Genomic DNA, 26,741 nt, shown 5'->3' with positions numbered 1-26,741 from the left:
AGTTCTTGGGGTGAGGCCTTCCATCCCTCCACCAGTCCTGTTGACAGCTGCTGGACGGTCGTCCGTGCATGTGGGCGTGCTGCGGTACGTCTCCCCCACCGCATCCTGCACGTGCTTAGTGGGAGAACAGGCAGGCCCGTCCCTTTGACGAGTATCCAAGAGATTCTCCACACGCGCTATGCGTTGCGGTCGCGCGTTGTAATCGATTAAAATGAAATCATGACCTAATTCACTTGTAAAAAGACGCGCATACGGAAGGAGTACAGTGTCACCATACCGTGGCAGCACGCCTATGCAACATTATGCCTCTCTACACCGTAACACCTAAACAACAAACCATTCATGTTCGGCGATATTTCTGTGTGCTTTCCCACCTCTGATCAGTTTTGTGGTATAGGCGTTATGGTGTGGAGTGCTATAATGTTGAATCGGCCTGCCAACCTCCAGATCTTTGAACATGGTACACTCATCACGTTATTGTGAGAGGGTTGCGCTCGGCCCTGACTTAATATTTACGGGTGACAACGCGCGACCACACGGAAATGCGGACGTGGAGGACCCCTCGAAACGAGAGGATACTCGGCGAATGGACTGGTCTGCCCATTCACCCGACTTGTATCCCATCGAGTACGCGTGGGTTGCATTGGGGAGACGTCCACATGCTGCAACATTTATCCAGCAGTTATCAAACACACTGGTGGAGGAATAGAAAACCCTACCATAAGAACTCCTCCCATCCTTGAGGCCAGCATGGGAGGACGTTGCAGAGCATGCACTGCCGTCAATGGTCATAACCCACCCTATTAAGTACCTTGTCCCGCCTTTTATAATGTCCATGGGACCATCATAAATCATGGCAACTTCAGTGTACTTACTGTGTTTGAAGAAAGAGTGATTTGGGTTCGTTTCATTGCATATTTCCTTCAGTTGGCTTCTGTACCATACTACGAGGGTGAGTCAAATCAAAACCTTAAATTTACAATAACAAATCGAAATTTCGCGCCGTTATCCTGTAAGTTGGTAAGCGTGCTACAACCAGCGTACAGAATGGTCTGTAGGTGGCAGCATTGTGCCGATGTACACATACCGTCGCAGAATCAGTATAAAGATGGCCGCCCCACTTGCGACTTGCACCAGGGAAGAACAGCGTTCTGTTATTCGGTTTTTGCGTAGTGAAGGTGTGAAACGTATCGAAATTCATCGACGAATGGTGTGACTTCAGTGGAAGATGCTCCTCGTCCAGGTCAAGCCCAACGAGTTGTGACTCCACAGAACATTGCAGCAGTTGAAGCCATAGTTAAGGAAAACCGCCGAGTGACACTGAATGACACTGCAGCATGTTTACAGATTAGTCATGGGTCAGCACACCGCACTGTGCATAATGTGCTCCAATTTCATAAAGTTTCTGCAAGATGGGTGCCACGGTAGCTGACTCCTGAAATGAGAGAACGACGTGTTGATGCTTGTGAAGAACTTCTTCGGCGCTCCGAACGAGAAGGTGATGGCTTCCTTGCAAGAATCGTTACTGAGGACGAAACCTGGGTTCACTTCCACCAACCGGAAACGAGGAGAGAGAGCAACGAATGGCGCCATTCCTCGTCACCAAAGCCAAAGAAGTTTCTAACAGAACCGTCAGTAGGGAAGGTTATGCAGACTCTCTTTTGGGGCGAAAAAGGTGTCATTTTGGAGCATTATGCGCCTAGAGGGACCACTATCACCAGTGCATCATACACAGATCTCCTAAAAAATCATCTGCTTCCTGCAATCAAATCAAAGCGACGTGGATTGCTGTCTGCAGGTGTCATTTAGCAACATGACAATGCAAGGCCCCACACTGCCCATACAACAGTTACAACAATCACAGACCTGCATTTTGAGTGTCTTCCTCATCCACCATACTCATCAGACCTCGCCTCAAGTGATTTCCATATGTTTGGACTACTCAAAGAGGCCATGGGAGGAAAGAAGTTCCGTTCTGATGAAGAGGTACGCCACGCGGTGCATGAGCGGTTGCGCGGACTACCAAAAGAATATTTTTCTAAAGGAATTTATTCACTTTTTAACCACTGGAGGACTTGCATTGAGCGTGGGGGAGATAATGTTGAAAAGTTATACAGCTTTGTACCACCTCTGCACAATAAATAACATTTTAAAAAAATATTTAAGGTTATCATTTGACTCACCTTCGTATGTGTGGTGTAAGTTTTATCGAGCTAAGTTACTTGGCAGTGACACATCATGCGAGAGTTACTTCCATTTTTATGTTGTGTACAACAGTGTAGAGCGAAGAATTATGAAGAAAATTGTGGTTCCAATAAGACGCAAGGAACCTGGAGGCTAAGAAGCATTGATGAAATAGTTGAAATACAGGAAAATGAAAACAGAAAAATAAGGACATAAAGACTGATACTATTTAGACATTTACACAGGTTGAGTGACAACAGGCTGAAAAAGCAGATCTTCGAGTATGTCCAGAGAAAGAAATGAATTAATAAAGATTTGGAAATACACAACATAAAAGCAGAAGGAGCAGCAGAAAGAAGTACTTTCATAACAAAAACGTGTTAGTTATAAAAGGATTTCAATACAGAAGCAATGGTCGAACAGTTGTGAAATGATCCGAACAAAGAAGAAAAGAGATTGGTGATGAGATGACATCAAATAAAAGAATGCAAGTCGGCAAGTAGTGCCTGATTGGCAAAAACGGGAGAAGGAGAAGAATAATGCAACAATTAAGACAAAACGGAAAATTATAACAATAGTTGTTACAGTAAAGCTTGTAGCCCTATTTTGCAAATAGCTTCGGGATTATTGCGGATGAAGTATATTTTCATAGTTTTCAAATGACAGATGAAGTGAACGCATATTAACAATACCATCCCCCTATTGAGACAAGGTAGGCTACAGGACGTAAATACAGCGGTGAGCCAAAAGTGTAGCTCATGTATAAAGGAGACTGCTTATAGAAAACTTGGTTCTACCCATTCTTGAGCACTTTTCGCGTACTTGGGATGCCCATAAGGTCGGATTAAAGGAAGATATGGAATCAGTTTAGGGGTGAGCCGCTAAATGTTTTACCGACAGCTTTGATCAACACACATGTGTTACATAGATCCTTCGTGAACTCAAGTGGGAATCCCTGGAGGGAAGACGACGTTTTTTTTCTACAAAACACTGCTGAGAAAATTTATAGCACCGGCCTCTGAAGCTGACTGCAAAACAATTCTACTGCCGCCAACGTACATTTCGCGTAAGGACCACGAAGATAGAATAAGAGAAATTAGGGCTCATACGGAGGCATACATTCCCTGTATTTGCCAGTGGACCAGGAAATTAAATGACTAGTAGTGGTACTAGGTAACCTCCGCCATGCATCATACGGTGACTTGCGTAGTGGGTATGTAGTTGTAGATGTGGAGTTACAAAACATTATGACTATTTGTTTAGTGATGTGTTGGTACACCTTCGGAATAGCTGGCCGCGGTGGCCGTGCAGTTCTAGGCGCTGCAGTCTGGAACCGCGGGACTGCTACGGTCGCAGGTTCGAATCCTGCCTTGGGCATGGATGTGTGTGATGTCCTTAGATTAGTTAGGTTTAAGTAGTTCGAAGATCTAGAGGACTGATGACCTAGGATGTTAAGTCCCATAGTGCTCAGAGCTATTTGAACCATTTTTTGAACCTTCATAATACAAAGAGCAACCAGTATGTGTAGCATGGATTTGACAAGGCTGGAAGGCACCAGGTGTCTGCGCACATGTCAATCAATTCCCGTAAATCACGGAATGATGATTTTAGGGCTCGAAACTAGCACTGCAGCGTTAATGTGGTCTTGTGTCACGGACAATCAAAAAATGGCTCAGATAGCTCTGAGCACTATGGGACGTAACATCTACGGTCATCAGTCCCCTAGAACTTAGAACTACTTACACCTAACTAACCTATGGACATCACACAACACCCAGTCATCACGGACAATCCTTTTGTCGGAAGGTGCTATCGCTGTTGGGGAAGATATCAAGCGTGAAAGGATGCAGGTAATCCCCAGTAATGTTTACGTCGACCACCGCGGTCATGGTGTCTTCGATTACTGCCGCAGGTCTCATAGTAACCGGGTGAATATCCCCCACAGCATAATGCTGTTCCTGCGTCCAGCATAATGCTGTTCGTGCGTCCGCAGTATATGTTTACATGTTTCCAGCAGCAGTTTTCCTGGATGACGGTGTATTCGTACAGGACCATCAGCCTGGCGTAACAAGAGCCGTAGTCCGACCGGGTGACACGTTCCCTTGATCCATGGTCCAATCTCAATGATCCCGTCGCCAGCGCAACCCAGTCGTAATTGAAAGTGTCGTTGGAGCAACGTGGAACAAGTAAGGGTTGTCTCCTGCGGAGCCCCTTGTTCGACAACATGCGCTGAACGGTGTCTTCCGAAACACCTGAGCCTTCACGATCATCGTACTTTGTTGTCAGATATGTTACAGATCGCCTTCTGTTCTGCTTTGTAGGTTGGGCAAGCCTCCGACTTCCACTTTCCGCGTCAAGGCGTGAAGGACCTATAGCCCCTTTCAAGGCGTGAACGTCCTCCACCTACTCTGCTTACTCGTGGTTTCACCGTCCTTTAACAGCTCTCCATAGATGGGTACGACATGAGGACACCGACAGCCGACCAGTTTTGCCGTTTCCAAGATGCATCTCCTCAGGCACAGGGCCATCACAATCTATCCTTTATCAGAGTAACGTGTGCGTCAGTGGATTCCCCATCTGCGGCCAGTACCTGTCGGCAGAACAATTCCCCAATTGTCTCTGCCTCGATTATGTAGTTCCGTTGGTGTGCCACGTGTCCACAACACCACTAGGTGGCATTCAGTTTCGCGGTGAGCCGCGCTCGTAATGTTTTTTCTCATCAGCGTAAATTTCTTCAAAACGTCATCATTAATTCTGTAGGCACGCTTACAGGACAGAGCAACAATCCTAACGAAGATCATTGTTTTGTATTATGCGAACTGAAGCGATGAATGAAAATAGGTACCAAGGCCGGGATTGGAAACCCGGGTCTCTAGCTCACTAGGCAGATACGCCAACTACTATACCACTCTGGCACAGTGGCTTTCGACAACAGCACAGACTACTCTGGCACGCTCCTCCCCTCCATCCAAATTACCATTAACGCTTCAGCCCACATGGTATCTACCTAAATTCGATCAGTGGTTGAATCCCGACCTTGGTACAAATTTTCATTCATGTCATAAGTCAGCGTACATTCATCATAGATGCGTGAGACTTCAAAGAGTCTCTGGAACCATGTGGTTTCATTTCATTAAAGCACTTATGCCTTGGCTTCTTGCAGAATCTCCCGTTTCGTTCGATGCTGATGAGCTGTTTCTATACAGCTGAAGATCACCTGAAATGCTGTTCACGTTTAGGGGGAATATATCAAGTGGCCTGAGGCATGAATGGGAATTTGGGTGGAGGAGGGAGGCATGCGAGGGTAGCCTGTGCAGTTGTGCAAAGCCGCTGTGTCAGGGTGGCGTAGTAGTTAGCGTATCTGTCAAGTGAGCAGGACACGCAGGTTCGAATCCTGGCCTTGTCACAAATTTTTATTCATCACGTAAGTCTGAATACATGCAGTGTAGATGTTTGAGATTTGAAAAGGTTATTTTGGTGTTCGATCTGCCTCAGTGTTCTGTTCCGGCAGCAGCGTTTTACAACATATTTCTAGGAAAACATCAAAACGGTGCGCGCCAGTAATAGTTCCTCTGGTTAGTACACGGCTTTTCCAGTCTGTTTTATTTGGAACTGTGAACTCCGTTGCTCTATAAACAAAAAAAGGAACGTGTTACTTACTGCTACATAAATATTCATTGCGCCTTTCTGTCACCGGCTATCGCCTCATTCGTATGAAAATTTTAGTTTTATCTAATTTTATTTGCATAAATGACAGTGGCTCGCAAATCATGCAGCGCGAGTCGTGTTTCAAAGGACATACTGGTGTGTGACCTTCCCCTGCACGTCATTTCAAGGAGGAGCGGGTGTTTCTTTGACCGACAGTCCGGAAAATGGGTTCCAAAACTTTTCCGCCTGCGCGACACGCGGTTAAGCTTTCCATTTGCTCCGCCTGGGTGCTCTCCACATGACGAGGGAAATGGTGTTTCTCGGCCAGCAGAGTGGTGTTTACCAAAACGCAAGTTCAGTGTTAATCGTAGTACATGTTAACAACGCGCAGATGCTGGTTTTGCATTCCAAAAGAGTAGCGTTATAAAGTCAGACTTAAAAGCCATGAAGACTTTGTGTGCTTCGGAGAGAAGTGAAATAAATCCGGTACTTGGACTTGAAATACAGGGCATCCATAATTAAAGTTCCAGTAACAACAGGCTGTAAAAAGAGGACCGCTGCTCAGAATGGCATCAAATTTGAGCAGAATATTATAGACGCAGAGGGAAACGTCATGGAAAAAAGTTACCCATGGATGGCGCTGTAAGATTCATCACGTAAATGGTTTCGGCTACAAATGAGAGATGAATGGCAATCGACCGCTATGATTTGAGTTGCACATTAACCATCCTTTCTGTTCAATGTGCATGGCTGTAAACGTTCGCCGGCCGGTGTGGCCGAGCGGTTCTAGGTGCTACAGTTTGGAACCGCGCGACCGCTACGGTCGCACGTTCGAATCCTGCCTCGGGCATGGATGTTTGTGGTATCCTTAGGTTAGATAGGTTTAAGTAGTTCTAAGTTCTAGGGGACTGATGACCTCAGAAGTTAAGTCCCATAGTGCCATTTGAACCATCGGCAGTCAGTAATTGTGGCACTATTAGTTGGGTAAGCCCATCCACCACGGCAAGGTCGTACCACATTGGATGGGAAAAATCGGTTTCTTATTGTCTTGGAACCAAAACCCGCATAGAAATCAAAATGACATTGATGTTGTGAGACTGGTGGAAGAGATGTTCAATGTACTGTTTACCGTTTTCTGGCACAAGTTGAAACCGAGAAACAGAATGTTCCACTACAAATCAGACTGTCTCGGCGGCCACGTTCAAAATGCGTTGCGCATTGCATGTTTTCAATTCAGCTACTTTCGTAACTGGAACACTGAACACATATTTCAGGTAACTCCCACAGCCAGAAGTGACACAGATTAGGATCAGGTAATATGGACGGCCTGGCTGAAGAAAGTGACGGCTGATAATTCTAGCTTTTTCGAAATGCCCCTGTAGCAACTGTTTCATTGGCTGTGCAATATGTGGAGGAGCGCCATCTTGCATAGAAATGGCCCTACCCACACATCCACGCTGTTGGAATGACACTGGTGTGCAAAAGCCTCTCATGGAGTATACCAGTGATGGTACAGATAACAGGACACGCAGCGTTTATCTCCTCGAAGAAGTACGGCCCTACGATAAATAATACCGTCCACCCACACCACATAGCCACCTTTGGAGAATGAAGTGGTGCCGATTGATGTGCGTGCGGACTGTCCGTTGCCCATACTCTGCTATTCAACATAGTGACGTGTTTTTGGAGATAGGAATGAGCTTCTTCTGTCTGCATACTGTTCCATGGCCGTTCATTATCCACTTCTATGCGAACAAGGAATTCCAAAACAATGGTTCAAATGGCTCTGAGCACTATGGGACTAAACTTCTGAGGTCATCAGTCCCCCAGAACTTAGAACTACTTAAACCTAACTAACCTAAGGACATCACACACATCCATGCCCGAGGCAGGATTCGAACCTGCGGCCGTAGCGGTCGTGCGGTTCGAGACTGTATCTCCAGAACCGCTCGGCCACTCCCGCCGGCTAGGAATTCCAGAGCGAATGTTTGTTTCCTGGCACGTCAGCAGGAAGCAACTCCTGAACATGGGTGATCTTGTATGGGCAGCAGTGCAGGATGTTTCGTAGGATTTTATGCATTCGTGCTCGCAGACATGACCAACGTTCGGGCGTTTCCCCGTGCACTGCGTCTTAGCACAGCGCATTCGCAGTGCGCGAGATTTTCAAAATCCTCTTGCTTTCTGCGTGCAAAGCCTTGATCTTAACGAAAACATGGACTTTTCTGTAGAAATTTTAATTATCTAGTTTAATTTGTACTATACTAAGCTTTCGCCAGTGGCCACTGTTCCCCAGTTATTCAAGCAAAAATAGAAATTTAATTATCTAGTTTAATTTGTGCTGTACTACGCTTTCGCCAGAGCCACTGTTGCCCAGATATTCAAGCAAAAATGTTAAAGTGGCCTTCAAACACCACCCTCCCCTTCCACGCTTACCGGTATTGTTCGTGGAATTACCTCCTGCCACTGTACATTAAATAGCAACTGCATAAATTATTTCCCGTATTGGGCCTTCTTTGGTCTTCATCTTATGGACTACTGTTATGCCACCGACGTAGACCTGCCCTTACAAATTGTAAAATGGACGTTTTTGTTAATTTAACTTTATAGTTTTGTGTATTTTAACAGCATAAAATAAACAATTAAATAGTTTTGTTTGGCTGACCTTCTTACCATGCAACTTTTGTGCTTGTAGTGGTCAACTTCAGATCGAATTGTAAACGTAGTTATTTTACACATAACATTTACAAAACCTTTTTCTTCTCTCAATATCCTAACGGGGAAGTTTAAATTAATAGTGTTAGTGAAATAGGTGACTAAGTCTATGACGTAATAACCCAGTCAGTGAAGATCAAAAAAGGTCACATTTGGGAAATAATTCGTGTACTCGCAATTTTTGTGCATTGGTAGGATGGAGTGCCATGAACAACATATTAAAAATCCTGATTCGTGATGGTGGTGGTGGGGGAGGTGGGGGGAGGGGGGTTGCGTTTATGAATTAAATGTATTCCAGTACAAAATTACATTAAATTTCTTACAAGAAAGTGTCCATTTCGTTTTTTCTCTACGGTTTTGCGCGCAGAGTGAGAGAGAATATTCAATCCCGCGCATGCGCTGTAGCTAGGGTTTTTTTCTGGGTCAATGTGTGGTACTTTCTCGACTTTATGGACCACAAGCGATTTGTATGAAATCGTGTGTCTCGATTTGCTCTACCCCACTGTGGTACGCTGTAAACAATTATCATTTACGTCTTGTATAAAGAGACATTCAGCTATAGAAGTAAATTCAGAAGTGATCCGGGGAAGTGTGTTGCGATTCTTGCTTTTCATATAGTGTAGTAATGTCCTGGCAGACAGTATTAACAGTAGGCCCAGACTTTTTGCAGATTTTATAGTTATCTGTAAGGAAGTGCTGTCTAAAAAAGTTGTACAAACACTGTCAGACCTTCATAATATTTCAAATTGTGTAACAAGCTTTAAGTAATTATAAATGTGAAATTGTTCATCTCACAAAAAGGACAAACGTAGCATCCTATGACTGCATTACCAGTGACTCACTTTGGAGTAAGTCAAATCATCCAGATAGCTGTGTGTAACAGTTTGTAGGAAATTGAATGACTGTATACATAATAAATCACTGGAAAAATACAGTGAGTCTACAAGGAGAATTCCTTGCAAGACGCTTGCGCGAGCCATCCTAGGAAACTGCTTCACACCAAATAGGATTATAAGAGGATATTGAACGTATACAAAAGAAGGGCAACACGTATGGGTAGAAGTTTGCTTGATCCATGGGGGAGCGTCACGGAGATGCTGAAATTTAAAGATGAGTGCTAATTAGCCCGCGAAAGTCTATTCGTTTCGAACTACCAGCACTGAATAATCTCGCAGTAGGCTACAACCTCCTCCCATACGGTGCGGGAGGACAAGATTAGCTCGCACAGAGGCTTTAAGCAATCAGTCTTCCCGCGTTCTGCAACCGAGCGAGGTGGCGATGTGCTTAACTAACACTCTGGACTCGCGTTCTGGAGGACGACCGAGACTCGAACTGTCGGTCGGGCGCACAGTTTTAATCTGCCAGGAAGTTTCATATCAGCGCACACTCCGTGCAGAGTGAAAATCTCATTCTGGAACTTTCTAATAATCAGGTACAGAGTTGTAATGTTGTGACTGAAACACCATTTCGTAATTCCGCTTTAAATTTTATTTCGACGGGATGCCCCCATAGTCATATTAACAAATAAGTTTTGAATGAATTTTCTCAGGCGAAGATATTAGAAGGAGCGATCTGTTTTACATGGTAAAAAACTGTGACCAAGCTCGCATAAATTATTTTCTATTTTTGACAACCGGTTTGCAGATACACCTGTCATCTTTTGTTCTTCAACATTTTTTTTTTCACAAAACGCGTTCATTGTGAGAATATTGTCATTGTGGTCGCTAAATGTAGCAACAAATGACAAACCTTTGTATGATGTGCTACATTTTATCCACCATAATGACAACATTCTAACTCACAATGAACATATTCCGTAACAAAACATTTTTTGTAGACACGAAAATGATAGTTATATCTGTCGAAACTGTTTGTCAAAAAATATCGATGTAAAACTTTATTGTGATTTTGAATGTTGACAAAAAGTTATATTACGTACCGATTTGTTACATGAGATTGTTTTCGCTGTACAGTATAAATGACTTTATTTGTATTTATTTGGACTGGACGGAAAAAAGAGGATTTGGAATGAAATATTCACTCTGCAGCGGAGTGTGCGCTGATATGAAACTTCCTTGCAGATTAAAACTATGTGCCGGACCGAGACTAGAACTCGGGACCTTTGTCTTTCCCGGGCAAATGCTCTACCAACTGAGCTACCGAAGCACGACTCACGCCCCGTCCTTACAGCTGTAATTTTGCCAGTACTTCGTCTCCTACCTTCCTAATTTGGCAGAAGCTCTTCTGCAGCTTCTGCGAAGTTAGCGAAGGTAGGAAACGGGGTACTGGCGGAATTAAAGCTGTCAGGACGGGGCGTGAATCACGCTTGGGTAGCTCAGTCGGTAGAGCATTTGCCGGAGAAAGACAATGGTCCCGAGTTCGAGTCTCCGTCTGGCACACAGTTTTAATCTGCCAGGAAGTTTCAGAGGGTTTGGAGTTCATCTATTCTCGGATAAAAAACGTACCGAATGACGTCATTAAGTTTGAAAAACGACAAAGGAATGGTACTAACAGGAAAGTACGCTAATAATCCAAACTCCTCAGGAAAGAACCGACAATCATGCAAAACTGACGAAATGGATGAAAAGGTTACAAGGTATAGTTTACCGAGGATGAGACATTCAGAACCATCCGTCATTTTTCTCAAGTAATGCACCTGTACCTTCCTCCAGACTAAGAACTAGTTCTTCCATGCTGTGGCAATAACTGTTTATCACGTGGCTCATGAGCGGAGTGTCACAAAATTTAACAGAGAAAATGAATTTTATTAGAAGTAGAAGCCTCCACAATCCTTTACGCCAACAATCTCGCCCACCTAATCGAACAATGAAATCTTAGGGATCTCCTGTACACGGTAAAAACTTTTACTTTGCATAAGTTTCTTTACATTTTTACCGTAATGTTCCATATTGCTGCCGTTCGTAGTGTTGTAGAATTATACATTCTGAATATTTAAAGCAAGCTGGCAGCCTCTGCCCACCAGTTCAAAATTTTTTCTAGATCTGCCTGAAACTTTGTGCAATTTTTTTACTGGTAGTAGTTTATTAAAAATAACTGCATTATCTCCAAAAAGTCTGGCAGGTCCTTAATGTATAACCTGAACAGCAAGGTATTTAACATACTTTCGAGGGACACACCTGAAGTTATTAATCTGTCACTGACTCTCCATCCAAGATAGCGTCCTGGAACCTCCCTGCAAAAAAATCTTCAAACCAGTCAGAAATTTCTTTTGATCCTTTTTATGTGCAGATTTACCTTAACAAACCTTGGTGTGTTGCTGCGCCAAATGATTTCCGGAAGTCTAGAGATACTGTATGTATCTTACTGACCTAATTCGTGACTATCAGGGTGCCATAGGAGAAAAGCACGGTCGAGGTATCCACGCTGGTTGGTATAGATGAGGTCATTCTATTCGGTAACCTCATTACGTTTGAGCACAGAAAATGTTGTAAGATTCTATATAAACGAATGTCGAGGATATCGGATGGTAGTTTTGCGGATCACTTCTACTACGTTTCTTTTAATATGACGTGATCTGTGTTTTCTATCAACGACCATACGTTTTTTTTTTTGGTTTTTTGTTTTTTTAAAGGGAGAGATTATGGTTAAAAGAGAGGGTGACTCAGTCACAAATTTTTAATATAGAAACTGGTATGGATTCCATCGAGCTTTGGAGCTTCATCACATTTTAGTTATTTGAGCTGTTTTTTAGCGCCACTGATACTAATATCGATATCAGTCATCCCTGTTGTGGCGCGAGGGTTAAATTGGGGCAGCACTCCTGAATTTTCCTTTGTAAAGAAACACTTGAAAGTGATGAGCATTTCTGCTTGTGAGACAAATAGGAAAGAAGATGCGCAACACTTGTGGTGCGTGGCTGTGCTGCAGGGCCTGAAGCTGAAACACCGGAGCGCCAGCGACCTGGACAAGCGCGGCACGTCGGCGAGCATCCGCAGCACGGGCTCCACCACCTCGTGGGTCAGCACCGACTCCTCCCAGTCGGCCGTCACCAACGCCTCCGCGCACACTGACTCCAACGCCAGCTTCGTCGTCGAGGTAAGTCAGCCTCCCGTCCGTCACCACTGACCGAAGTAATGCACCCTACATATGCACCCTTCAGTGTGACACATCTTCCAAAACGGTGGAGGGCTTGGCGGAGACCTTATTTGTAGAAGTCTGCGTGTTGGCTTTTCACAATTCGTTACACCACGAAAATCTCTTCTGATTTGGATAGCTCCTATGCGACGGTCTCTTCGTACGATGATAGACAGGGAAGTCACATGGTGACATGTCAGGAAGATATGGGTGTCTGAGTCAAAATTTGATAGACCAAGCAGGCAGTATGGGTGAGTTTGTACTGTAAAGAATGAGGTGCGGCATTGTCGTGGCTCAAAACCACCCAAATGCACAGCTCCCCGGGACGTTTCTTCTTGAGAGCCTCCCGTAACCTTGTCAGGAGACTTCGATTTGCTTTTTACGAGTTTAATGTTTTTTCACTGCATCATTGCAGTCCCAGAAAATTCTCAGCGTATCTCGTGCCTTGATTGTTGGGTCTTTGCCTTTTTTGTGGTGATGAATCCACAAGTTTCGTCCCTCCTCCCTCCCTTGCTATGGTCTTATGTCTCGGAGTCATAGTGATACATATAGCACTCCTCCGTGGTGATCCGGCGGCTAACAGAGTATATCTACATCTGCATCTGCATCTACACTAAGACTGATATATTTTGGTTTGTGGCGAAGGGTACTTTGTGTACCAATATCTCTTCCCCGTTTTCCTATTCGAGTCGCGTATGGCTCGCGAGAAGAAAGATTCCGGTAAGCCTCCATCTGGACTCGAGTCTTCCTAATTTCATCTTCATAGTTCTTTCCACAAGATATACGTGGGAGGAAGCAATACATTGTGTCATGACCCGACAAAACTTACAGTCGTTCCGCTATGACTTTCTTTGACTGCCCTGGGAGATGGCTCATCCGAACTAAACGTGTGAAATATTCCATGAATGATAAAAAGACGTACTTAACTTGATACAGTCCTGTTCCACAGGAGTGCTTGATAATTTACAACTGCCATTGACTGTTAAAGCATTACTTGATGTGCTAATTCATAAACTCTTCTCTTGAAGTACAATATTAAACATTTTCCATTTGAGTCCTGCTCAGCTATACTGACTGCTTTATCAGAAGTTCCGAACTGGATCAGAGCGCTTCCAAGCTAGACTCTATACTGACCTCCGTGTGGGGGCGCTGCTATACTGAGAGAGAGGGCGTGTCTTCTTCAGCCTCTCCCTTTCATCGTTAAGGATTGCAGCCAGATATCGCTAATGTCTGTGGTGCCGATACGCGTTGCAGACTTTGGTGTGGCGCCACAATCTGTGGACGATATAACAAATTCGTTGACTCTTCTAGAAATGTACACTGTTGCAATTTTAACAGTAAACCGTAACGTGATGCAGAACGCCTCTCTTGCAGCTTCTGCCACTGGCGTTGACTGAGTATTTTCGTCACACTTTCGCTCTTACTGAGTGAACCTGGAACGAAACATCCTGCTCTTATTTCGAACTTCTCTATTTCCTCTACCAATCCTCTCTGGCACTGACGATCAGTGTTCAAGTATTGGTCGAGAGAGTGTTTTGTGTGATGTCCTTAGGTTAGTTAGGTTTAAGTAGTTCTAAGTTCTAGGGGACTGATGACCACAGATGTTAAGTCCCATAGTGCTCAGAGCCATTTGAACCATTTGAGTGTTTTGTAAGCTACTTTATTTGTTGACTGACTACATTTCCTGAAGATTCCTCTAGTGAATCTCAGAATGAATCTGCGATTAATTTTATGTGATCGTTACGCTTCAGATCGCTCTACACCCATATTTTATCGAACTGCTTCCAGTCATTCTTTTGCAATTTCGTAATCATACAATGTAGGGTCGTTCTGTTTAATTCGAGTTGGCCGAACACAGCTGCAACGTTTCCGATGATGTCTCGGTTCGGTGAGGTTTCTGAATGAGTGTGAACAGTCGAGGAAACAGCAGGCAGCTAACCTTATCAAACTCTAAATGTCATGTCAGATGTTAAAAACTGATACACGTCGACTTTTTTTTATTTCCATTGACGCCTGGATCTGCTGGGCTAGTCTTGGAGCACCAGAGCCTCCACTTCACTTGCAGTTCCCTACTCTTCACAGAGATGGTCTGCCGCTTCTTTCTTCGTCCTCAGAGTCCTTGGCTACACTGGGAGAGTCTGCACCACCTAATAATTGGTTCACGTAATGGTACGTTGTTGCCGTCCACTTATTACTTCTCAGTGTGGATTGATGTAGCGTAGTTCTCCGCCAAATTCAGAAAAACGAATTTTCGCAGGTTATTTCATGTTATAAATGCGATGCATCGTTTTATTTTGACTCCTCTAGCTGCTTGATCCGTTCCTGTACCAGTACTCCATACATGTGCCTGCAAACAAAGAAATACAGGGCGGGTTATAAGGCGCTCCCTCGTATTAAATTTCTTTAAACTTTTTATTAATGAATATTTACAAATGAAACAAGCTACAGTTGATTCTCAGGACAATGACAATGTGTGTTGTATAATCCTACATACGCACCTGCGTTGTAGAACAAAACATATAAGATCGTCACCAACAGATTTCTCACATTTCCGAGGACAGCTGTGATCCTTTCCTATAATTCGTCCGTCAGTGCGTGGGTTTGTTCGGTACACACAAGGGATAAGGTCGTGACTTCTCGGAGGTCATTCGTGGGAACGTCGCCATCGCAGCCAACGTCATGGGAAGTGTTTATCCAGCCAATCACGAACGATGCAGGCACAATATCCACAACATTCACAACATATTCACAACGTTTTCCGGTTGTGATATCAGTGGTCACACATACTCATTCAGCATCTGGTAGTACAAGTCGCTGTTCATAGTGTCTCGCAAAAGGTCCAATGACACAACTTGGTCATTTTTCAGTTGACATTCCTGGATTTGTTTATGCCTAATAATAGCAGTTGTGTCGACTGACGAATCCTCTAGCTTGAAACGTAGCCTAATCGCTCCAAATAATGTTCTTGAACAAATATGGCCAATCATTGTACCATGACAACATAATTTCGCCATATTCCATCCGCCTGTCACAATCTTCCAACGATAACTCCTGGACATAATGGGGTTTGCAGGATTTCCCGATCGAGTTCTTCTTTAAGACAACAAGCACCGTGTCCCTGCTGCTTCTAGTCTCACGAGCTGCCTGAGTTACTGATTTACCAGGACTGTGCGTGAAGATGTTCCTCACCGCCGCTACACTTTCTGGAGATCGCGCCACCGGAGGTCGACGTCCTCGTGGTTTATCGACAACTGATCCAGTTGCCATTAGCTCGTTGTGACAATTCCTAATGGTTTTAGCATCAGGATGGCGTGAGGGCCACGAAGACCCCGCCACTACTGCTGAACAAGGGCAACATATCTTCACACTTCAAACAGCGAAGCGAGCTGAGCGCGCTCTTGTAAAGTCAGCTTTATTGCCATCTCGTCGTTCAGCATAAGAAGATGCTACGGATGGTTGAGGTATTCGCAGGTGTCCTGTAACGAAACACAATAACATTCATTAACGTATATCAACAATCACAAAACTAATTGATATTTAAAGCCAGGGAGCGATTTCCTCACCTACGCTGTATACAAATTGCGAAGCTATATACAAGGTGGTCCATTAATCGTGACCGGGCCAAATATCTCACGAAATAAGCGTCAAACGCAACTACTACAAAGAACGAAACTTGTCTACCTTGAAGGGGGAAAGCAGATGGCGCTATGGTTGGCGTGCTAGATGGCGCTGCCATAGGTCAAACGGATATCAACTGCGTTTTTTTTTTTAAATGGGAGCCCCCATTTTTATTACATATTTGTGTAGTGCGTAAGGAACTATTAATGTTTTAGTTGGACAACTTTTTTCGCTTTGTGATACATGGCGCTGTAATAGTCACATACATATGGCTCACAGTTTTAGACCAACACTTGGTAACAGATAGGTTTTTTAAATCAAAATTCAGTACGTAGGTACGTTTGAACATTTTATTTCGGTTGTTCCAATGTGATACATGTACCTTTATGAACTTATCATTTCTGAGAGCGCAGGCTCTTACAGCGTGATTACCTGTAAATACCACATTAATGCAATAAATTCTCAAAATGATGTCCGTCAATCTCAATGCATTTGGCAATACTTATAAGTACATTCCTGTCAACAGCGAGTAGTTCGCCTTCCGTAATGTTCGTACATGCATTGACAATGCGCTGACGCATGTTGTCAGGCGTTGTCGGTGGATCACGATAGCAAATATGCTTCAACTTTCCCCACCGAAAGAAATCCGGGGACGTCATATCTTGTGAACGTGCGGGCCATGTTATGGTGCTTCCACGACCAATCCACCTGTCATGAAATGTGCTATTCAATATCACTTCAATCACACGCGAGCTATGTGCCGGACATTCATCATGTTGGAAGTACATCGTCATTCTGTCATGCAGTGAAACATCTTGTAGTAATATCGGTAGAACATTACGTAGGAAATCAGCATACATTGCATCATTTAGACTGCCATCGATAAAATGGGGGCCAATTATCCTTCATCCCACAATGCCGCACCATACATTAAGCCGCCAAGGTCGCTGATGTTCCACTTGTCGCAGCCATCGTGGATTTTCCGTTGCCCAACAGTGCATATTATGCCGGTTTACGTTACCGCTGTTGCTGAATGACACTTCGTCGCTAAATAGAACGCGTGCAAAAAATCTGTTATCGTCCCGTAATTTCTCTTGTGCCCAGTGGCAGAACTGTACACGACGTTCAAAGTCGTCGCCATTCAATTCCTGGTGCATATAAATATGGTACGGATGCAATCGATGATGATGTAGCATTCTCAACACAGACGATTTTGAGATTCCCGATTCTCGCGCAATTTGTCTGCTACTGATGTGCGGATTAGCCGCGACAGCAGCTAAAACACCTACTTGGGCTTCATCTTTTGTTGCAGGTCGTGGTTGACGTTTGACACGTGGCTGTACACTTCCTGTTTCCTTAAATAATGTAACTATCCGGCGAACGGTCCGGACACTTGAATGACGTCGTCCAGGATACCGAGCAGCATACATGGCACTCGCTCGTTGGGCATTTTGATCACAATAGCCATACATCAACACGATGTCGCCCTTTTCTGCAATTGGTAAACGATCCATTTTAACATGAAGCAAATAGCGTTATCACTGGCGGAATGTTACGTGATACCACGTATTTATCCGTCTGTGACCATTACAGTGTCATCTATCACAAAGCGAAAAAAGTAGTCCAAGTAAAACATTCATATTTCTTTACGCACTCCACGAACATGTAATAAAAAATGAGGGATCCTATTAAAAAAAACAAAGTTGATATGCGTTTGACCTATGGCAGCGCCTTGTAGCGGGCTAACCATAGCGCCATCTGGTTTCCCCCTTCAAGCTAGACGAGTTTCGTTCTCTGTCGTTCTCTCTTTTCATGCTTACTTCTTGAGATATTTGGCCCGGTCACTGTCAATGGACCACCCTGTTAAGGTATCCCCAAGAAAAAGTAGAGCTTCACTACATTTTTTTCCGTCTGTTTGTCATTGAGGGGGGGGGGGGGGGAGGATGTCAAGCTGCACAGCTGTTGGTGCTTTGCCGCAGGACGAGCAGCTGGACGCGAGCGTGACGGAGACGTACATGGGCGAGTGGAAGAACGACAAGCGGTCCGGCTTCGGCATCAGCGAGCGGTCGGACGGGCTGCGCTACGAGGGCGAGTGGTTCGCCAACAAGAAGTACGGCTACGGCGTGACGACGCTGCGCGACGGCACCAAGGAGGAGGGCAAGTACAAGAACAACGTGCTCATCACCTCGCAGAAGAAGAAGCACATGTTCCTCATCCGCTCCGCCAAGTTCCGCGAGCGCATCGACGCCGCCGTCAACGCGGCACAGCGCGCCTCCAAGATAGCCCTCCAGAAGGCGGACATCGCCATCTCCAGGTGAGTCCCCCACTGGGGCCCTCTCCCCTCTGAGAACTGGCTGAAGCTTCCTCATACTGCCGTCTACCTTCTCGTCTAGATGTACACTGCTCGCAACTAAAATGGCGACACTGGGAAGAATTTAAGGTTCTACACCAAGGCTGGACCTGATCCTCCAACTTGGCGTTTAAACATACACTGAAGTTTAAAGTTAAGTGACATGAGATGGGAAAGGAATAAACCTGTGAAGCTCTATACAGTGGCCGGCCTTGGTGGCCGAGCGGTTCTAGGCGCTTCAGTCTGGAACCGCGCGACTGCTACGGCCGCAAGTTCGAACCCTGCTTCGGGCATGGATGTGTGTGATGTCCTTAGGTTAGTTAGGTTTAAGTAGTTCTCAGTTCTAGGGGACTGATGACCTCAGATGTTAACTCCCATAGTGCTCAGAGTCATTTGAACCATTTCTACACAGTGTGTCCCAGTTCCATTGAGACTGCAACTATTAAAAATTAGTCTTGAATTGTGTTCGCTATCACGGTGTTTATTCAAAATAATCTCTCTCTGAATCAATACGCAGTTGAAATTATCTCAAAAGTGCTTTGAAACAGTCACCGTAGCCCTTTTTTGTAATTGCATTTAGTTTTGGGGTACAGTTTTCTTGGATGTCCTTAACTGTATAACGATGCACTTTCTTAATCAGCCTCAATTTGCGAAAAAACAAGAATCGGCTGGAGCCAAATGCGGCGGATGCAGAGGGTGATCCAGGACTGTGATCGCTTTCCTGCCCAAAAACTCGTGCACCACCATTGTTTTGTGGCCTTGGCGTTGTCATGGTGGAGCTACCAAGGACCTTCCCCTTGATTTTCGGCTCGAATTCGACGAATTGTCGCCCACAAACGCAAAGCTTAATACAGTAGTTGATGTTGCCTCGCTGCTCCACAGTCATTTTCCGAAGAGTGTCAGGCACGTACTGTTACACCTGCATGATGCTACTGCTTAGGTCTTCTACTAGGTCGTTGTTGAAACTTCAAATATAGAGTTGTTGAAACTTCAAAGATAGTAAAGCCGCTACCCGCCACGCAGGGCACTGCAGTCTGGACTTTCACACAGTCAGTTTTAACGGAACTGGGACACGCTCTATATTTCCCAAAGCGCGACCGTTTCGGCAGCCACTGTCTTGGATGCAACTAGTAATTTTGAAATGGAAAGGGATATCATGTAACGTACCAGATAAATAGAGAATTATACGAGAAAAACAGTGTGTCTTTCATTTGAGTACAGCTTTAATCACTCTCGAGTTACATCTCATTTTGTGCAGAACAAGAAAACTTTTGATAACAAGTGAATGCTACTAGACGTGCTTCACCTGTCGTCCAACACACTGTAGCGTTGTTACTATCCGCTTCACCCATTCCTCGTGCACTTCAACCAACATATATATCCCAGTACGGAGCCACATTCAATAAAAAGCCGCTCCCTCAGTTTTATGAGTTTTCTAATCTTCATCGCTTACACCGTAGCCCTCACATGACCATACAGAGCGAAATCTAATTACCCTTGAGCACTAGTCATGGAACGGAGAAACGAGATTTTTCTAAACTACCTTCTTCGTCCATGGATTACAGTACCTTAGCATTATTGCAGTGAATCTCAGTTATGCCCGAAATTTTCTCTTCCATCTGCCGACAGCTGTCCTTTGAGGAAGACGGGCTGAGTTTTTATTATGAAGAAATATTCCATTCATTCAGAAACCTGGTCCTACGTTCCGTCGGGAAGTACTTCGTGCAGTAAATAAGTGTAGACCTGTCTCGTATACCTCCCAGAAGTCAAGGAAGACTTGTCTCAGTCTGAAAAGTCCTCTCGTCTGCCTTCAGAATTACATGAACGAATAGGCGGATGTCAAGTACTGAAATTCCTCGACTCCCACAGAGTTATGGGATTGAGAAATCTATTGGGCTGGTGCATTAGCTAGTAGCGTTTTTCCATATGTTTAAGAAACACAACAGGTACGCCTAATGGAGACGTTAGTCATCAAAAATATATTCTCCTTCACTATTTCCAACAGTTTGTCAACGCTGGGGTAACTTTTCGATTCTGCGATTGTAGAAATCACGTGGTCCTCAGGCGAAGAACCCGTCGAGCCATGTTCGGAGAGCATCTTCACCCGGAAAGGTTGTTCGATAGAGAGTGGAAAAGGTGAAAATCCGAGGGCCCAAGGTCAGATTAATAAGATGGGTGGTTGCGGAATGACTTCTCAGCTCATCTCCTGCACAGGGTTTTTTGTCACTCTAGCAGAATGCGAGTGGGCGCCATCTTGGAGTAGCATCGCTTCACGCAGTCTTCCTGGTCGTTGTGCCTGCAAGACGTCTCAGGTGTTGGCGATAAATGTCAGCAATGGTGGATGGTTACACCTGGAGTTCCTGCTTTGTTTGCGCTCATCCATTCCTTTCTTTTCCTTGTGTTAGCATAAAGACGTCGCTCCGCATCACCAGAAACGATGCAGGATAGGAATGGTAGGTGTTGTTCATGAGCCTGTTGACGACAAGTAAGCAGAGATGAACATAACGTGCGATACCTATACCGTTCTTTGAACCTTCCCCATTGCATCCAAATGTCGCGAGATAGTGGAATGATCACGTTTCAACACATTTGCCAGTTCTAGAGCAGTCTGACGTGGAACATTGCGGATTAATGGGTTCAAACGGTCTCATGAAACCCCGGACGTCTTCCTGAATGTGGAGAACCATAAATGCCAGGACGATCCTCCTTAAAACGAGGTAACCATTGTCCAATGGCATTATGCTCATACACGGCGCAAATGTTTCCGCTTGCCTCCGTTGCTGTCACTCCTCTACTGAACTCGGACAGAAGAATAAGTCGGAAATGTTCAGATTTCTTCACTTGGCAGTCTATTTTCTAGCGTGCACATCCCCACTCACCATCTCTTAATGACAAAATAACACTATGTAGCCCACCGCTGTGACCGAGCGGTTCTAGGCGCTTCAGTCCGGAACCGCGCTGCTGCTACCGTCACAGGTTCGAATCCTGCCTGGGGCATGGATGTGTGTGATGTCCTTAGGTTAGTTAGGTTTAAATAGTTCTAAGTCTAGGGAACTGATGAACTCAGATCTTAAGTCCCTTAGTGCTTAGAGCCATTTGAACCATTTTTGAACACTACGTAAATTTAAATAGCAACAGTGAACTACACATTAAAAGTAATAAAATACACCCATAGCGACCAGAATTCCAACATACAAAACAAAAAAAAAAAAAAAAAAAAAAACGCTACGAACTCATGCACCATCCTAGTACTAAGGGACAGCATCTTCTTTCAGAGATCTCGTTGTTAACATTTGTTTGTGGGATCTGTAGATTAGGTCTTGTTAAACTGCAAAATATTTCTTTATGAAGACGATCGCTTTCTCTTTCGCTGAGAAGCCTGATGTCTCAGTTTAGAGTATAAGAAGATGTTTCGGGAACCAGCTGGATGTCCAGCTGATATGCCTTCATGTTTCTACTTTTTTTGATTGAAGCGTTGCTCTGCTGAAGGGGGGCTAGACTGGGCATTAGTCTTAGTTATTTTTCGACTTTAATCCTGTTTCAAAGTCTGCCCACGTAGCCAAATGATTAGTGTCACTGCTATCGGAACGGAAGGAACCGGGTTCTGTTCGCGATGTCTTCTCGGATCTTTCTGAGTTAGAGAGATCTAGAATGTGGCCCATTTAACTTCGTGAGATCAAAAGAGGAATTGCTTGAACAACAGAGCCAGGACATCATCAGTATTCATCCGCTGGCATTAATGGCTACTGGTGAAATGTTGAGTACACATCCCACGATCACATCCTTTCTTTACCTTGCAGGCAGCACTCTGCCGGTCGGATCAAGCTGTGAGTTGTGCTTACGTTTACTCCACTTTCAAAAGGTGCGATGATGAAGCACTGTGGCCAGTTATGGATGTACCTTTCTCTGGTGTCATCTCACCATTTTTTTTTTGTAAGCGCTCCCAGGTACTTGGCCATAGTTTACACTTTTTATCTAATTCAAGGGAGATTATTCACTGAAGTGTTAAAGGCTGTAACGTCCCTTTGAATTACCTGCAATTCGACTTACGTGAAATTTAAAACCTTGCCGACGCATAGGCTGGTCCACTAAATTTCAGGAGAACTGCTGGGTGTTATATCTTGCTGGCACGATATTTCGGCACAGTGTATTCTGGTCATCTTCAGGTGAATACGTTCAGCTTTTCTATTTAAGATCCCGCCGGCACATGCATGGTGTTACTAGTTGGCGATGTGCATGGGCTGCTTGAGCGCATACGCTTCTGCTGTAGGTCTGTGTGCTGCTCTGTGCGTCCTCCTCTCCGATATCAGAACGATTGTCTTCGCACGGTAAGATCGCCGATTGTGCAGAGCACGGAGTTTTCTGTAATCACGTCCTCTGCAGAATTTAACTAGAAAAATGGTTCAAATGGCTCTAAGCACTATGGGACTTAACATCTGAGGTCATCAGTCCCCTAGACTTAGAACTACGTAAACATAAGTAACCTAAGGACGTCACACACATCAATGACCGAGGCAGGATTCGAACCTGCGACCGTAGCAGCTGCGTGGTTCCGGGCTGAAACTCCTAGAACCGCTCTGCCACCGCGGCCGGCATTTAACTAGAAACCATCGTCTATAAGGGATTTAGATAGTTTGACGTATGGACCACAATTTTTGTTTCATTTTGTATCATCGAATGACCTCTGGGCGTACAGTGTTCAGCACTTATTTACTTATAGACGGCGAGTATGTCTTATGAATGGCCAAATTCAGGCCTCACCTCTACATTCAGGTACCCGTAAGCACTTTTACCCGCCGTTAGGAAACGGTATCAAATTTTAGGCGCTACAACACTGTTTTGTGGACCTCACTCAGTTTAGTTTGAAAAGCATAGGGTACTCAGTCTATAGAATGTTTTATAAAATCGTTATACAAAAGCGTCGCTACGATTTCGCTAAAAGTACCAAGTTCTTCAGTGGAGAGAAGAAATACAAACTTTAATATGGTCTGGCGCCTTAGCTTCAACGGTATCTCCCTAGAACGTTACGAAAGACAAAAGAGAGAGATATGTAAGCTACTCAGTCCAGTACTGCGAACTTCCTACGAAATCACTGCAAGTCAGAAGCATACTCCACACACCCACATTACGCATATACCCCTTTATTGCAGTGAAGCAAAACTCTGCATATCAGATTTTGTCGGCTGGCTTCATTTTACCTCATCCGGTAAGAGTAGCGTTGAATTACGGCAAATATCTCATTAATGATTTCAGTGAAATGACAAATTGCTCTTGCCATTACATTTTGTACCTAACCAGATAAATTATTCACGTTTCCGTAAATTTCCCACTGATTAGTTTTCGGCGAAAATATATCGATGCTTCTGCACTTTGCAGCCCAACAATCCGTCCATTCACAGACGAACATTTGTTCTTAATGAAGGCAAACAAATGCGCTAAGTCATCCGCAATATCTGAAACGCATTGGGTCACATAACGGTAGAGGCAGTGGCAGTTTGTGTGTTCGTGGAATCATTATTAAAACCACAGATGTCAATGCATTTGCGCGTCAAACCACAATCACACAATTACAACCACGATACCTGATTGTTCTTGTGTGTGTGAAAAGGGGGGGGGGGGGGACACACTGATTATGTGAATGTAAAGTAGCACTCTGCCGAAACTACGGTTCGATAGTTATGATAAAGCGCATAAATGACGTAGTACATGGTAGGATTAACGGTAGTATTACTAGCATTGATACGGAAAGAAACATAAAGGAACGTGTGTGAGAGAGAAAGTGGGAGCCGACGATTTCGATTTCTTTCTTTTGTACACAATTAGAGCCGCACATTTTTCAGTGTTAGTTCATTGTGTATTTCATATTCTTACAGAAAAAATTGTATTTTATAAGTAATGAAAATATGTCGATTGGGCAACTTCTTCGCTTTTATGCAACCAGAACCATTACTTTCGATTCAAGTACAGTTTATATGCTCAATAAGAAAAATCTATCTAATTATTGTTGTTATTTTGTACTGAGCTGAACGTTGCTCATCATGATCAAAGGCTCCTGAAGTGTAAAAAAGCGACTTCGTTGAAGTCTCTGTCAGAAGTCGTTGTAGAAGTGCCTGATGAAACCGATCAGCTTCTATACGGTTCATTACTTCTGGTTTCTAGCGGAGTCTTGTAAGGGACTGATTGCACACGTAAACAAAGTGATCGAGATGAGGTAACGCCCAATACTTATGCAACACACTTAACGTACAAGTTTTATCTGAACTGCCAGAGTCTACCCTGAAAACAACTGTTACGCTTACTTATGATAGTCTACGGTAACCTTCGGTAGTTTTACAACTGTATGTGACATTACGCGCATGTCTGTTAGGAGGCGAGTAAGAAACTGATATCCTATGTCAGTAACAATTCAAGGGTTTACCAACATCCAACGTTTCATGTCATTAACTGTGGCCACTGGCATTACAGATTTTCTTAAGCGAAGAACCAGCATGTGTGGATTTTTAGCATTATCTTGTTTAACTCGAATTGGTGTTTCTGATACGAATTATGAAAAGCTTAACTCTTACTGAAAGAGTGTCCACTAACTCAGAATACGATTAAAAATCCCGAAGGCGAGCAAAACTAGAAGACATTGCACTTTCTTAACTAAATTAATGAAGATACTTGCCTTATTCGCCAAAGTTAATAGTTTCGTGTGAGCGGTATATACTGGCCGAAAGTTCCATTCCATCTTCTCGACTGTTCATAAAGATGTGACATAGAAACACTGTCTGTTGTAAAAATATCACTAAAATTTGTTAATGATTTTTAAATAAAATATCATTTTGTTTCAATAGTAGCCCACACAACTTCCAAATCGTTTGTAAAATCGAGACCACCCGTCAGACATAACAGTTTCTATCAAGCTCTAGTTAATTAGTTAGTTACGCGTTCTATAGATAATTTAGACAATTATTTTATCGAAATTATGTGGAAAGTGTAACTTTACGAGACACGTGTACATCATTAGTATTAACATTAATGAGCATATTATCATTTTATTACTACTCGTGCAACTAAACTTAAAAACAAGTGGCTTTTTAGTAGAAATTCTTCAATGGAATAGGGGCCAGCCAGGAGAAATGGTTTTAAATTAAATTTAAAACTTGTTTCGCTACTTGTCACACCTTTTATGCTCTAAAGGGCATATGACCAAAATTTTGTATTGAACTCCTCTCCGAGCCACTGACAACTTTAAAAGTGGCTAATAAATATCATTTTCCCCTCTAGTATTGTAGGTATGTACATCACTGTTCTTCTCAAATTGTGATGGATTATTTATGACAAATGTCGTTAGCGAACATATGTAATTCGACGGCACAGTTAAAATGCCTAGCTCCTTGAAGAGGTACCTACATGACATCCGTTGGTAAACACCAGATATCATTCTTACTGCTCGCCTTTGTGCAGCCAGTACTTTGCAAGATTAGCAATTATACGAAGAGCAAAAGTGGCTGAAATTAACTGTTTGAGAGACTCAGTAACATGGTTCTTCCAGTTCCATTTTTTATCAATATGTACACCCAAAAACTTGGAGCATTCAACCCTACTTACTGATCCCCACTCATGTGCTACATCTTTTGGTGGTACGACTCTATTTGTTTTACAGAACTGAATGCAGAGTGTTTTTTCCAAAAGTCAGCGAAAGTCCATTTCTGAGAATCACTTGTAACTCCTTGGAAAATATAATTTATATACTCTTCTGTTGCTTTGTCACTAACGTTATTTATCATAGTACTAGAATCGTCTGCAAAGAGTACCAATTATGCTTGTTGAATGTTAAGTGGAATTTCATTCACTTACATAAGGAATAGGAGTGTTCTAAAAATTGAACCCTTTGGGGATTCCCTTTGTGATTTTTTTTTTTACTCCAGACATTAAAATTTACTATCTTTCCAACACTGAATTATTCAGCATAACCTTTTATATTCTGTTTGTCAAGTATCATTATAACCAGCTGTACGTAAAACCATCAGTTCCATAGAACTGGAGTTTTTCTGCTAATGCCTTGGAAAGATCACAAAGATACCAACAAGTATTGTATTATTATTTGAGACTTACGCTTTTTGTGAATGAATGTATAAATAGCGTTGTC

At 43.6% G+C, this 26,741-nt stretch overlaps 1 protein-coding gene across 2 annotated transcripts in view; it reads left to right on the top strand.

Annotated features, from left to right (window-relative positions):
* LOC126273462 (junctophilin-1) overlaps window positions 1-26,741 on the top strand; it is an 815,451-nt gene that overhangs the window by 565,903 nt on the left and 222,807 nt on the right. For both annotated transcript variants that reach the window (XM_049977021.1, XM_049977022.1), the window contains exons 4-5: window positions 12,433-12,600; window positions 18,237-18,571. In XM_049977021.1, coding sequence (XP_049832978.1) covers window positions 12,433-12,600; window positions 18,237-18,571 — 503 coding nt within the window. The remainder of the gene's footprint in view (window positions 1-12,432; window positions 12,601-18,236; window positions 18,572-26,741) is intronic.

The sequence above is a fragment of the Schistocerca gregaria genome, chromosome 5, assembly GCF_023897955.1.
Source record: "Schistocerca gregaria isolate iqSchGreg1 chromosome 5, iqSchGreg1.2, whole genome shotgun sequence".
In the NCBI taxonomy this organism is placed as follows: domain Eukaryota; kingdom Metazoa; phylum Arthropoda; class Insecta; order Orthoptera; family Acrididae; genus Schistocerca; species Schistocerca gregaria.
This window is presented reverse-complemented; position numbering and strand designations above follow the sequence as displayed.